General features: G+C 50.2%; 1 protein-coding gene across 1 annotated transcript in view; it reads left to right on the forward strand.

Annotated features, from left to right (window-relative positions):
- Positions 1-12,508, forward strand: part of IQCA1 (IQ motif containing with AAA domain 1) — a 174,590-nt gene that overhangs the window by 71,786 nt on the left and 90,296 nt on the right. The window contains exon 7 of the mRNA XM_007941621.1: positions 8,186-8,270. Coding sequence (XP_007939812.1) covers positions 8,186-8,270 — 85 coding nt within the window. The remainder of the gene's footprint in view (positions 1-8,185; positions 8,271-12,508) is intronic.

Consider the following 12,508-nt stretch of genomic DNA (forward strand, 5'->3'; position numbering starts at 1 on the left):
CAATCAAGTGCTCGGGAATTCCCATTCTTCTCAATGTTATCCATAATTTGTCATGATCCACTCAAATGTCTTTGCATAGTCAATAAAACACAAGTAAACATCCTTCTGGTATTCTTAATAGAAAAACGCTATAGGCCTTCTCACAGAAAGAAAAACAGTACAGACAACAACATTATCATTAATAGTAATAATTAGAACAATTCCAAACCCCTCCTTAGGTTTCCAAACAATTAGTGACATCATATAAATTTTTGTTAACATTATAACAATATTAACAAAATGAAAATAAGATGAGGCATAAATATTTTAAAGAGGCAAAATGCATTTTAAAACCTTAAAGGTAGATAACTAAGTAGTATTAAAACAGTCAGTGGTGGGTGAGGCATGAGGAGGAGGAGGAAGGCCCGTGAAAGCATGAGGAGTCGTAAAGGGGAGAAGTGGGCAAGGGCATGCACAGGTGGCGAGACGGGCCGTGTTTCTGGTTTAAGGAAAAGATGACGGGTCCGCTCTGGGTAATTTATAGAGATAACAGAATTTCAATTAAAATCCCAACAGGATTATTTATTGCATTTGAAAACACAATTATGAGAGTCATTATGATTAAAATAAGAACAATGAGGAAGAACAAATGGGCCTGGATTTTCGAGTCCATTATAAAGAACAAGAAGTTAAATGCGTTGTACAACTATGAAAACATAAGCATAGATCAACAAAATGAAGTAGGTCGCCCAGGAACTGACAAAACCGACGGAAATAAAGAGCATGTGATACATGAAGTCAAACGGCGATGGGAGACGAACGAATACAGTGTCAGTGCCCAGACTGCCCAATTAAACGTTGTTCGCGCCAACAAGGAACAGGAGGCAGAGCAGGAAGCTTAACTCCCCGCTGCAGGGGAGTAATTTTCCCAACTCCAGAAACAGTGAAAACACTCAGAAAGAACAACAGACTAACTTCACGGTCTAAATAATACAACCTCCAAGCATAAGATGCAAAAAGGAAACCAACTGAATGCTGGAAATTATTTTTACTATAAATTATTTCTTTATTGTTCTACATTAGTAGGATCATAATTCTTATTTGCTGTAGCAAAGAGAAGCAGTGCTGAAACGTCTGAAGAAAACATCCCTCTCTTCCCCGTACTCCCTGCAGCCGAAGCTGCTAGTAATTTCAGGTGGAGTCGGTTTCGTGTGGTTCCTCACCTGTCTCCACACTCCTGTGACACAAATGCAGCCCTGTGGGGTTCTCCTCTGTCCCCTTTCCAACAAAACCAGAAGCATACCCCATTATCACCCCAGGCCTGGGGCTTCCCCTTAACTGTGTTGTCCACACAGAGTAGTTTCTGTGAGAGCTAAGTCTAGTAATCCATTAATATCCAGACCTGCGAAGTTCATGAGGCACTGGGGTTACATGGTAGTATCAGGTGATCCTAATTTGATTCCAGGAGTCCTGGTAAAACAATGATTAAGATGTTCTGCTGCTAACCAAAGGTGGGCAGTTCGAATCCACCATCCGCTCTCCCAGAAAAACACAAGGCAGTCTGCTTCTGTGAAGACTGACAGCCTTGGAGCCCCTGTGGGCAGTTCCACTCTGTCCTCTAGGGGCGCTGTGGGTCAGAATGGACTCCAGACAGTGGGTGTGGTTTGGGCTTTGTTTACGTGAAGACTGACAGCCTTGGAGGCCCTGTGGGCAGTTCCACTCTGTCCTCTAGGGGCGCTGTGGGTCAGAATGGACTCCAGGCAGCGGGTGTGGTTTGGGTTTTGCTTCCGTGAAGATTGACAGCCTTGGAGACCCTGTGGGCAGTTTCACTCTGTCCTCTAGGGGCGCTGTGGGTCAGAATGGACTCCACAGCAGTGGGTGTGGTTTGGGCTTTGCTTCTGTGAAGGTTGACAGCCTTGGAGACCCTGTGGGCAGTTCCACTCTGTCCTCTAGGGGCGCTGTGGGTAAAAATTGACTCCGTGGCACAAAACAACAACACTGTTGAAACACAGCCACAACATGTGCGTTTGTGTTTGCGTTTCACTCTGTTAAGGAAGTGAGCTGAGTTTTCACAGGGTGTCCCTCCATCCTACTTCCACTCCAGAAAAATCGGTTGGGGGTGGCTCTGGGTTAACATGTAATGCATGGTAAATCATGATGCATGGTAGTGCATGATTTAAATCATTGGTGAGAACCACGGCCTAAAGCTTAGGAGTCCTGCCCAAGCCCTCGTGCTGTCCAGGGACCCTCTGCCAAATGGGCTCCCCGGGGTCTCTTTGTCCGAAATGGTTGAGGGGCGAGCCGGCCACATTTTAGGGAAGTGTGCTGTGTTTGGAAAGCAGCGGCCCAATTGCTCAATCTTGACCGATGCTACGTGGCGTATTCGGTGTCCTAAATGCCCTCAGGCACTGTGAGCTGAGGTCCCTCTCTGAGATGCCCAAGGTTAATTCAAATTAACCATGGTTCCAAAGGAGCCCTGGTGGCACACTGGCTGAGTGCTCGGCCACTAACCGAAGGTCAGCCGCTAACCCCTCTACGAGAGGACGATGGAGCACCCCACTTCCAAAAGGGGACAGCCTGGGAGACTCTTTGGGGCAGTTCTGCTGTGTCCCACACGGTGGCTGTGAGTTGGAATCCACTTGATGGCAGTGAGTAACTATAGTCCCAGAACACTGAGTTCTTGATTAAAAAATGTCATCCCCATGAAACCATGAAAAGAGCCAGAACCTGCTGGTGACTCCGTGGTGACCAGTTGCCCAGAAATGTCTGCAAGGTCCAGAGTCTTCTCCAGACAGACGCCCGTGTGCTGGGCGCCCGTGTCCCCGCACTGTGCCACTGCCCGCTTCCTCCAGTTCCACTGCGTGTTCTGAGGCTCTGGCTCCAATGAGGAAGCCCCCGTGGAGAGCCCAGGTCACTTTCCGTGCCGTCATGTGAAGGGTCAAGTTTGCTGCATCACACGATAAGTCTGGTGACTTAGATGCCCCATTGAACAGCCAGCTTTCCCCTTGGCAGCAGTTAGAGGCCAAAGGACGTTGGGGGCAGTTTAGGGGATGGCCGTCTAGCAGGAGCTGCACGCAGACCTCGTAATTCAGCAAAGAGATGCAATTTCAGAGGCCGTCGAGTGGCTCCGGGACAGGATTCAAAGCATAAGGAGGAGAACGCTGACATTTGAATAGTCATTAGGCACAGAGCAGCTTCATAATATTGTCCAGGATTCGGTGTTAGAAGGTGCTTGGTGTCTGTATCTGGCAAAGTCCTTTCTAAAACACAGAGAAACTGAGGCAGTCAGGGACAGGCAAATGACCACCCCCCTTTCTCCTGCTCCCCAGATGCACACTTCTCAGCAGGGCCCAGCTAAGGGGGAAGTGACTTCAGCAGGTTGTGATAGTTGGAGCTGTGGGTCAACTTGGCTGGACCACAATTCTGTGTGGTTAAGCAGTTGTGATGTGGGTTATTCCCATGATGGGATCGGATATATATTTTCTGAGCAGCCCATCATTGAAAGGGAGTTTCCCTAGGGGTGTGGCCTGCTTCAATGCATTTATGGACACCCTGGGAAAAGAGACACTCTTCTGTGGATCGGGATCCTGTAGTGCTGCCTACAACTATTCGTGAGCGAACAGTCCACCATTCAGCCTGGAGATCTTGGATTCTCATTCGTTGGAGTCAACAGCTGGTGTATTGCCTGCCAGTAGCCCCTGCAGCTTCATGAGTCGGGAAAAGCCTCCAGCTTGACGTTTGATCTAAGAACTTGGGATTGGCAACTTCTATAAGTGTGTGAGCCATTTTCCTAAGATAAATTTCTCTTTCTGTCTCTCTCTATATAAGCTTTACTGGTTTTGCTTCTCTAGAGAACCCAGCCTAACACACGAGTCAAAAGCTGCTTTTGCCCAGGCTGGTGGGAAGACCCCTGTGACATGAGGACTTTGAGCAGAACCTTAAAGCAAGAGAAGACGTTATCCAGATGGGCCCTAAGAAAGCACACAGGCTCTGAGGAGGAAGCGTGAGGAGGGTGCCCAGGGGAGGTCCGAGGAGCTGGAGCAGGGCCAGCAAGGAGGAGCATGGGAGAACATGGGGTGGGTGCCACATGGGCCGCTCTGAGCGGCGTGTGCTCGTCCCTGGGGCTGCTGTAGCAAAGTGCCACAAAGTGGATGGCTTAAAGTGGCAGAGGTTCATTGTCTCACAGCTCTGGGTCTCGGGAGGCCCCTGCCCTCTCTGAAGGCGCTAAGGGCAGATCCTTTCCTGTCCCTCGCGGCTCACTAACCCTGGGAGTTTCTTGGCGGGGGGCTGTGACGTAGCCCCTTCTGCAGCCATCATGAGCCCCCTTCCCTCTGTGTGTCTCTCTGTGTCTCCTCTCCTCCCTCATGAGGACCCCACTCATGTAGGATGGGCACCCGCCTCACGGCAGCAGGGCCTCCTGTGAACCTAACCGGTCGCACCCTCACAGACGCCTCCAGACAAGGTCACGTCCACAGGCACCGGGGTTAGGACTTCAGCGCAGCTTCTTTCTCTCAGTGGAGGGGATGAGAGCAAAACTAATCATCACATGCTTGGCAGTGGAATGTAATGGCCAAACCAGTCCCTTTGAGGATAAAAAGCAAAACAAAAACCAAACTCGTGGCCATCAGGTCGGTTCTGACCCATGGCGACCCCACGTGTCAGAGCAGACCTGTGCTCCTTGGGGTTTTCTCGGCTGTAGTCTTTATGGAGGCAGAGTGCCAGCCCTTTCTTCTGAGGCACTCTGGGTGGCCTTAAACCGCCCATGCAGTTAGCAGCCAAGTGCATTAACAGCTCACACCACCGGGGACTCCAGGTAGAAGAGGAAGAGCCAGAAGCAGATAGGGTGGTGGAGGAGGTGGCAGGTGTGAAGCGGGAGGGTGCTGGCCATGGAAGCCGGTGCCACCTGATGGCTGACGGCTGAGAGCCCCAGAGAGGCAGCGCCTGCCTGCTCACCGTCGGAGACGGTCCACTGGGCAGCGCCTGGGCTGTGGAGGACAGCAGAGCAGTGACGGAGTGGAGGGGGCTGGAAGGTCAAGGGAGGCGGGCGTTCTTCAGTGAGACCAACAGGAGCACGTCTGACATCTTCAGGGAAGGGTCAGGCGGAGGGCAGCCACTGGAGAGACAGAGGACACTGGAGCACGCGTCTGAGGAGGCGGAAGCTGAGACACCCAAAGGCAGGCTGGCCTCAGGCAGGGAGAGCCCAGTGCTTCCACCAGTGGACGGGCACCAGGGAGACTGCAGATGAAGGGGTGCAGGAGGCGTTCTGGGGGGGATGGGGCTCCCTCTTCCCCCTCCCTGTGACTCATTCTGGAAGATCCTAGTGGAGCCCTGCTCTGTCCGCGGAGGGACCTCCCAGGACCCTCTAAAAAAAGGAAAAACTCAATTGCTGTCAAGTTGATTCCAACCCACAGCGCCCCTAGAGGACAGAGTGGAACTACCCCTGAGGGTCTCCAAGGCTGTCAGTCTTTATGGATTGAGACTGTCCTTTCTCCCACAGAGCAGCTGGTGGGTTCAGACTGCTGACCTCTCAGCTAGCAGCCGAGCACTTTAACCACTTTGCCTGCCATTGTGCAAGTGCGGGGGCTTGGATTGTGTGAGGCCAGCACAGCACGCCAGACCTAAGCCAAGTGGTGAATCTCCCCCCAGGCGGCCCCCAGGTCCCAGAGACCATGTGTGCATTGAATGTTGTCCCCGACACCTGTGCTGACGCCCGGACCCTGTGTCTGCAGATGTGGTCCTGTGTGGATATGGGGTTTTCTTTGATAGGTGGGCAAGGACAGACTCGAGTAGGGTAGATCTTACGCCTAACACCTCCGAGTAATCCAAAGAGCCCAACAGGCACTGGGACGCATGCAGGGGAAGACAGATGACGGAGATGAACACACCTGCATGTCCCGGGGCACAAAGATCACCATGGACACCAGGAACCAGGCAGAGGGCAAAGACAGCTGACAAGGCTGAGGCCCCATGGGACTGACTGTCAGCCTCCAGAAGCCTCTGTTCTTTGAAACCGCTCCCTTGTGGTCTTTTCTGTGACAGCAGCCCTCGGGAGCTGTGGGTATCCAACAGGCTGTGCGCAGGGGGAAAGGCCCATCTCTACAATGCCATGGGGGGACAGAGGCTGGAGCCCAGTGTCTGCAGGGCTGGAAGGAGGGGCTCATGGGTCAGAATGAGCACTTCCATGTTTTGTCAGAACAGTGGTTCCTGACACCATGTAATTTGAGGTCCTTGGTCAAGCTCCTGGCAGCCCCCAGACAGGCTGTCACCGCTGCCAGTGCCGTCAAATGCCGGCTTCTGCACCAGCAGCACCGTGAGCACCAGCGTGGTGTCCTCGGCGCCCATTGCCTCACCCTGCTTGTCGTGAGGAGTGGGCACGGGGAGCGGCTGCGTCTGTCTGAGGGCCTGGCCTGGGGCCAGGAGGTCTGCACAGGCTTCCGTTCCTGCGTGGTGTGCAGCTGAAAATGCAGGGGGTGAATGTCCGAGAGGCAAGGTGACGAGCATCTAGAAATACAAATCAAATTTGCAACTGAGTTCCTCTAGCGTGCTCTAAGGGACTAGGTCCCAAGGGATAGGGACTAGGGAGAGAGTCCTGGCCAGTGCAAACCAGGCGACCTGGGCACCTCACAGAGCAGTGTGCTTCAGCAACAGAAACCAGCTTACCACATGAAGGACAGCCCGGGATGGAGTGTGTACACAGGGAAGGGGGAGGTGCACATGTGTGTGCATGCAGGCATACGTTTGTGCATGTATGCACGTGCATCTGTGCATTTGTGCATCTGTGCATGCAAGTGTCCTTGTATGTAGGTGTGTATGTATGTTTGTGTCTGCATGTGCATATGTGCAAGTGTGCAGGTGTGTATGTGTGCATATGTGCACATGTTTCTGTGTATGCATGTGTATATCTTCATCTCCACATATGTGTAAGTGTCCATGTGTATGCATATATGTGCATGTGTGTGCATGCTTGTATGTGGCAAATGGCTATCAAGTTACACTGTCATTTTCTACATTCAAATTTTAAAACATATTTTTAAATATTTGCCACATAACAAAGTTTATATCCTTTAAGGATACAACTAATTCCATTTCAGATTATAACTAATCATATAAACTAAGACAACTAAGAATAATTAAGTATATTCATTTGTCTATTAAAAGCAAATGTACGATGCCTGGATGCTCATTTGCACCAAGCACTGTGGAAGTGTCAGCTTGTTAAGTCTAGTGTGGTGGTGAACGGGCTACATAATTAAGCATCCCATTTTACAAACAGCGTGTGTAAATCCTTTTTAATTTTTCTTTATAGAAGTTGCTAGGTTTGTATTTAGTCCTTAGAACACTCAAACATTAAAATAATCGAGAAAACCAGGCAATGGAGTCGCTTGTGAAGATGATGGTTGAAGGAATGCCATGAGTAGTGAAGGCGTGCTGCTGAGATTGGCAGCCGGATGGAGCCCAGATCTGAGTGGGAGCCGGGCGGGCAGCCTAACGAGGCTGGGAGGGAGGGGCTTGCTGACCAGCAGCATCTGAGACCAGGGTGTGCAGCAGCCCTCGGATGGCAGTGAGCTGCAGGAGGCGAGGTCCCTCTCTCCTCATCCTCAGACCAGGTGCCCCCATTCTGCGTCGGGATCTAGTTGGTACAAAGCAGGTGTTTGTTGAATGAATCTTCTGTGAGTGAGTGAGTGAAGAGGAAGCAGGTAGGGGCTGGGCCAAGTGCCAGGTTCAGCATCAGTGTCCACAATTTTGCTTGGTGCTCCTGGGAGTGAGTGATCGATTGAGTGACTGGGTGAATGAGAGAATAAATGAGTGAGTGAGTGAGTGTGTGAACAAGCAAGTGAATGAATGAATGGGTGAATGAGTGGATGAATGAATTAATGAGTAATGAATGAGTGAATGGATGAATGAGTGATTAAACAAGCAAGGGAGTGAGTGGCAAGGACAGAGTGCCCAGTAAGCAAAGTAAGCGCTGGCCGACCTGTGTTTACTTCTGAATCTGTAGTGAACAGTACCACCTGCAGTGGAAAGCATGAGACACTGCTCACTACAGATTAGGAAGTAAGCACAGGTTAGCCCGTGCTTACTTGGCTGACTGGGTACCCCGCCCTGACAGGTGGCCGTGTGGATGAGCACCAGGGAACCAGCTAACGGGGGTCGTCGGACAGGGCTGCGGCTGTGGCTATTTTAATCTGCCTTTTTTCCTCCTCAGGAACTTAACCGGCGCGTTTCCTGACTACCCGAAGGTGGAAGAGGGAGGCTCGGCTCTTCTTTTTTCTAACAAGACCCCTCAACAGGTACAGATGCACTTGAGAAACAAAACATAAACATACCACCCTCACATTGCTTTCCAGTTTAAAGTCCATGGGCTTCTAGTGGTGGTGTTAGGTGCTGTTGAGTCATCCCGACTCAGTGACCCTGCGCACAACAGAACGAAGCACTGCCCGGTCCTGCTCCGTGCCCACGGCCCCTGAGCCCATCGCCGCAGCCACGCTGTCAACCCATCTCGCTGAGGGCCTTCCCCTCTTTCTCTGACCCTCTGCTGTACCGACATGACGTCCTTCTCCAGGGACGGATGCCTTCTGACCATGTGACCGAAGTAGGTGAACGAAGTCTGGGCCTTCTCACTTCTAAGGAGTATTTGCTGGGTACTTCCTCCAGGACAGATTTGTTCATTCTCCTGGCAGTCCATGGTACATTCAGTATTCTTCTCCATAATTTACATACGTCAATTCTTCTTCAGCTTTCCTTATTAACTGTCTAGCTTACACATGCATATGGAGCAATTGAAAATACCATGGCTTAGGTTAGGTCTTCAAAGTGGCATCTTTGTTTCTTAACACTTTAAAGAGGCCTTTTGCAGCTGATTGGCCCAATGCGATGCCATTTGATGTCTGGGCTGCTGCTCTCCTGGGCGCTGATGAAATGAGATCTTTGACAACGTCAGTTTTTTCTCCACGTATCGTGATGTTGCTCGTTGGTCCAGTTGTGAGGATTTTTATTTTCTTTGTGTTGAGGTGGAATCTGTACTGAGGGCTGTACGAGCTTGGCTCTTCACCGGTGAATGCTTCAAGTCTTTTTTACTTTCAGCAAATGAGGTTGTGTCATTTTCATATAGCATGTACCAAAAAAAAAACAAAAACCCAAACCCACTGCCATCAAGTCAATTCCAACTCACAGTGACCCCCACAGGGTTTGCAAAGCTGTAAATCTTTACAGAAGTAGATTGCCTCATCTTCCCACTGAGCAGCTGGTAGATTTGAACCACCAACTTTCTGGTTAGCAGCCAGATGCCACCTGAGCTCCCTGTGTTGCATGCAGGGTTGGCAGAATTTTTAAAGCATGTTAATAACTCGAGCTGGTGAGCATTCGGGAGAAAGGGGGGCTCAGACATTGCCACTGGAGACGTAAATTTCCAGGACGTTTTTGTTATGAAACAAACCAAGGACGTACCCACATTGTTCACGTGTGTGCCCTTTGACCCACCAATGCCACCCGAGGAGTGTACACTAAGGAAATAACAAGATAGGTTTCTCGTAGATCAAGAATCAACAAACTTTTTCCATAAGGGGCCAAACAATAAACATTTCAGGCTCATGGAATGAGTACACAGCCTGTATTGCAATCACTCAACTCTGCCATTGTAGTGTGAAGGCAGCCATGGACCATATGTACAGAAATGGGCCTGGCGGTGTTCCAATAAAACTTTATTTACAAAAACAGGCGGCAGGCCAGGTTTGGTCCATTGCCCGTAGTTTGCTGGCCCCTGCCATAGATGACTGAAAGAGCCGTTCACACGTGTCTGGTTTGTAGCTGGGAAAGAGATAAAACGACCTAGCAGGGAGTTAGCTGGGAGCTCTGGTAGCATAGTAGGGAGTTAGCCAAGTAGCGTGAACTACCAAGTGGCAATACAAGCGGTGCTGAAGGTTGGCGTCTCTGCCCTCAGCTCTATCAACCCAACCGTCAGCCTCCCTGACTCCTGCCCTCCCCTGCTCAAGCCCTTGAGGTCAAGCACACAGGTGTCCGCTTTCCAACTGGAAGAGCCAATCCCAGCCCCCAAAGTCTCCCCCTGCTCCACAGCCCCCTCTCCCTGACTGGGAGCACGTACACCCACCCTGTGGTCTGGCTGTCCATCACGTACTGCCTCGGGTGGCTAACTTTCGTTGGTATGACCTCACTTGGTTACGTGTTCAGGCTTTGTCCCTCCAGCTGCACCGTCAGGCCAGGTCATGCCTTGAAAGCATGTACCAGCAGCCACACACGCCCCGGGTTTGTTTGAAAGGTAACAATCACCTTTGACAAGAAAACCAAAACCAAACCCACTGCTGTCGAGTCGATTCCAACTCACAGCGACCCCCATTGGGTTTCTGAGGTGGTCAACCCTTACGGAAGTAGACTGCCCAGTCTTCCTTCCATGGAGTGGCTGGGGGGTTTGAACCACCAGCCTTCTGGTTACCAGCCAAATGGCTTAGGCACTGTGCCACCAAACTCCTTCCTTTGACTGGAGGGTGGCTGAAAGTCTCTCACTTGCTCCAGAGAATGTGAAACAATGGTGCTGTCTTCTCTTGAGGCCGAGGAACGGGTCAGCTGAGCATGTTGGCTTAGTGTGTCAGAACGCAGCATGGCCACAAAGCGGCAGACTTTTAAAGGGACGGCACAGAAGAGTCGGGGAACCTGGTGGTGCGGTGGTGGTGGTGTGCCGCCAAGGCAATCACAACTCAGAGACTCTGTAGAAGGAGCTCTGCGGTGCAGTGGTTGAGGCACTCAGCTGCTAACCAGAAGCTCAGCAGTTCGAATCCACCAGCTGCTCTGCAGGAGAAAGATGAGCCAGTGTGCTTCTGTAAAGATGACAGCCTTGGAAACACTCTGGGTCAGTTCGACTCTGTCCTAGAGGGTTGCTGTGAGTCAGAAGCAACTCAATGGCAGTGGGTAGTGACCCTCTGGCACAGGTTGAACTGCCCTGGAGGGTTTCTAGGCTGCAGTCTGTACGGGACCAGGTTGCCACGTCTTTTCTGCCACGGTGCTGCTGATGGGTTTGAGCTGCCGACCTTTCTGTTAGCAGCCAAGAACTTAACCACTACACTTCCAGGCCTCCTTCCAGTTTAGCCTCGTGGTTCAGCATCACAGTTCCACTGCACACTTCTGCCACCTTCCTCCTCTGGGTCTCCGTTCTCTCGTCTGTAAATGGGGACACTAGTATTGTCTACCCCACGGGACTGATGTAATTGTGGAAAGCGACAATACGGGTAATGTGATGAGAATAGACACTTGTCACGTTGAAATCCTTCAGAAAGCCTGAGTGTGTGCAGCTAGTGTTAGTAATCAGAGTGATGGGAGTGGCAGCAGGAACAAGACTTAGTATGGTTGCAGTCTTGTATGTGAACGGTTTAATTCATGTTTATAAAACTAAAAATGCATTTTTGAAGTGGGCCAGACATTATCATCCGGCCCAGAAGGGGTTGCATTCAGACAGAAGCACAGACCAGTCTTTCTGAGGAGTATTAATGCAAAGATTCCAAATAAAATGTGGCCCACTGACCCCCAGCACATTAAATAACAAAATGCCACCGTCAAATGGTAATGAGGCCAGAATACAAGAGTGGCTTGTCTAGGGGGTCTATGCATATACGTCATCGTATCAAGAGATCCAGAAAGAAGAACCATGGGATTATCGTGGTTTGCTAAAAGGACATTTTAGAAAAGTCCACATCCATTCTTAATCTTAGGAAAGAAAACTCTTAACGGTGGAACTGATGGATACTCTTTAACATGAGATTCTATTTTAGTTCAAACACCAACAGGTAATGAAATTCACTAAAAACCCTTCCGTTGAAGTGGTTTTGAACAGCTAAGGGAGACACACTTGTCTGTCAGTCTGTCCAGCTGTGGTGACGTGCTGCTGTGAGTCTTGAGGCTGTGCCACTGGTGTCGCAAACCCAGCGGGGTGCACATGGTGCACAGGTTTCAACAGCTTACAGACTGAGACAGACCAGGAAGAAGGAGGAGGCCATCCACTTCTCAAAGAATTGGTCGGGGGAGACCTTACAAATAGCAGAGAAACACTGTCTGATACATTACTGTGCAGCTTTATGACTAGCCTGGAAACATTGTCAGATACAGTGCAGGAGGATAAGCCACTTAGGTCAGAAGACTCTCAGAACAGGACCAGGAAAGAGCTGCATCATCAGAGTAGAACCAGCCTTAATGATATGGATAAAGTAAAGCTTTCGAGACCTCCATTTGCTGACGTGGTACGACTCAAATTGAGGAGAAACAGCTGCAAACATCTGTTAATACTCAGAATATGGAATGTATGAAGCATGAATCTAGGAAAATTGGAAGTTGTCAAAAATGAAATGGAGCACATAAAGATTGATACCCTAGTCATTAGTGAGCTGAAATGGACTGGTTTGGGCCATTGTGAATCAGACAACCATATGATCTACTATGCCGGGAATGACAAATTGAAGAGGAATGGTGTTGCATTCATCATCACAAAGGGTGTTTCAAGATCTGTCCTGAAGTACAATGCTGT

The sequence above is a fragment of the Orycteropus afer genome, unplaced genomic scaffold, assembly GCF_000298275.1.
Source record: "Orycteropus afer afer isolate SDZICR_OR568_19922 unplaced genomic scaffold, OryAfe1.0 scaffold00006, whole genome shotgun sequence".
Taxonomy (NCBI): domain Eukaryota; kingdom Metazoa; phylum Chordata; class Mammalia; order Tubulidentata; family Orycteropodidae; genus Orycteropus; species Orycteropus afer.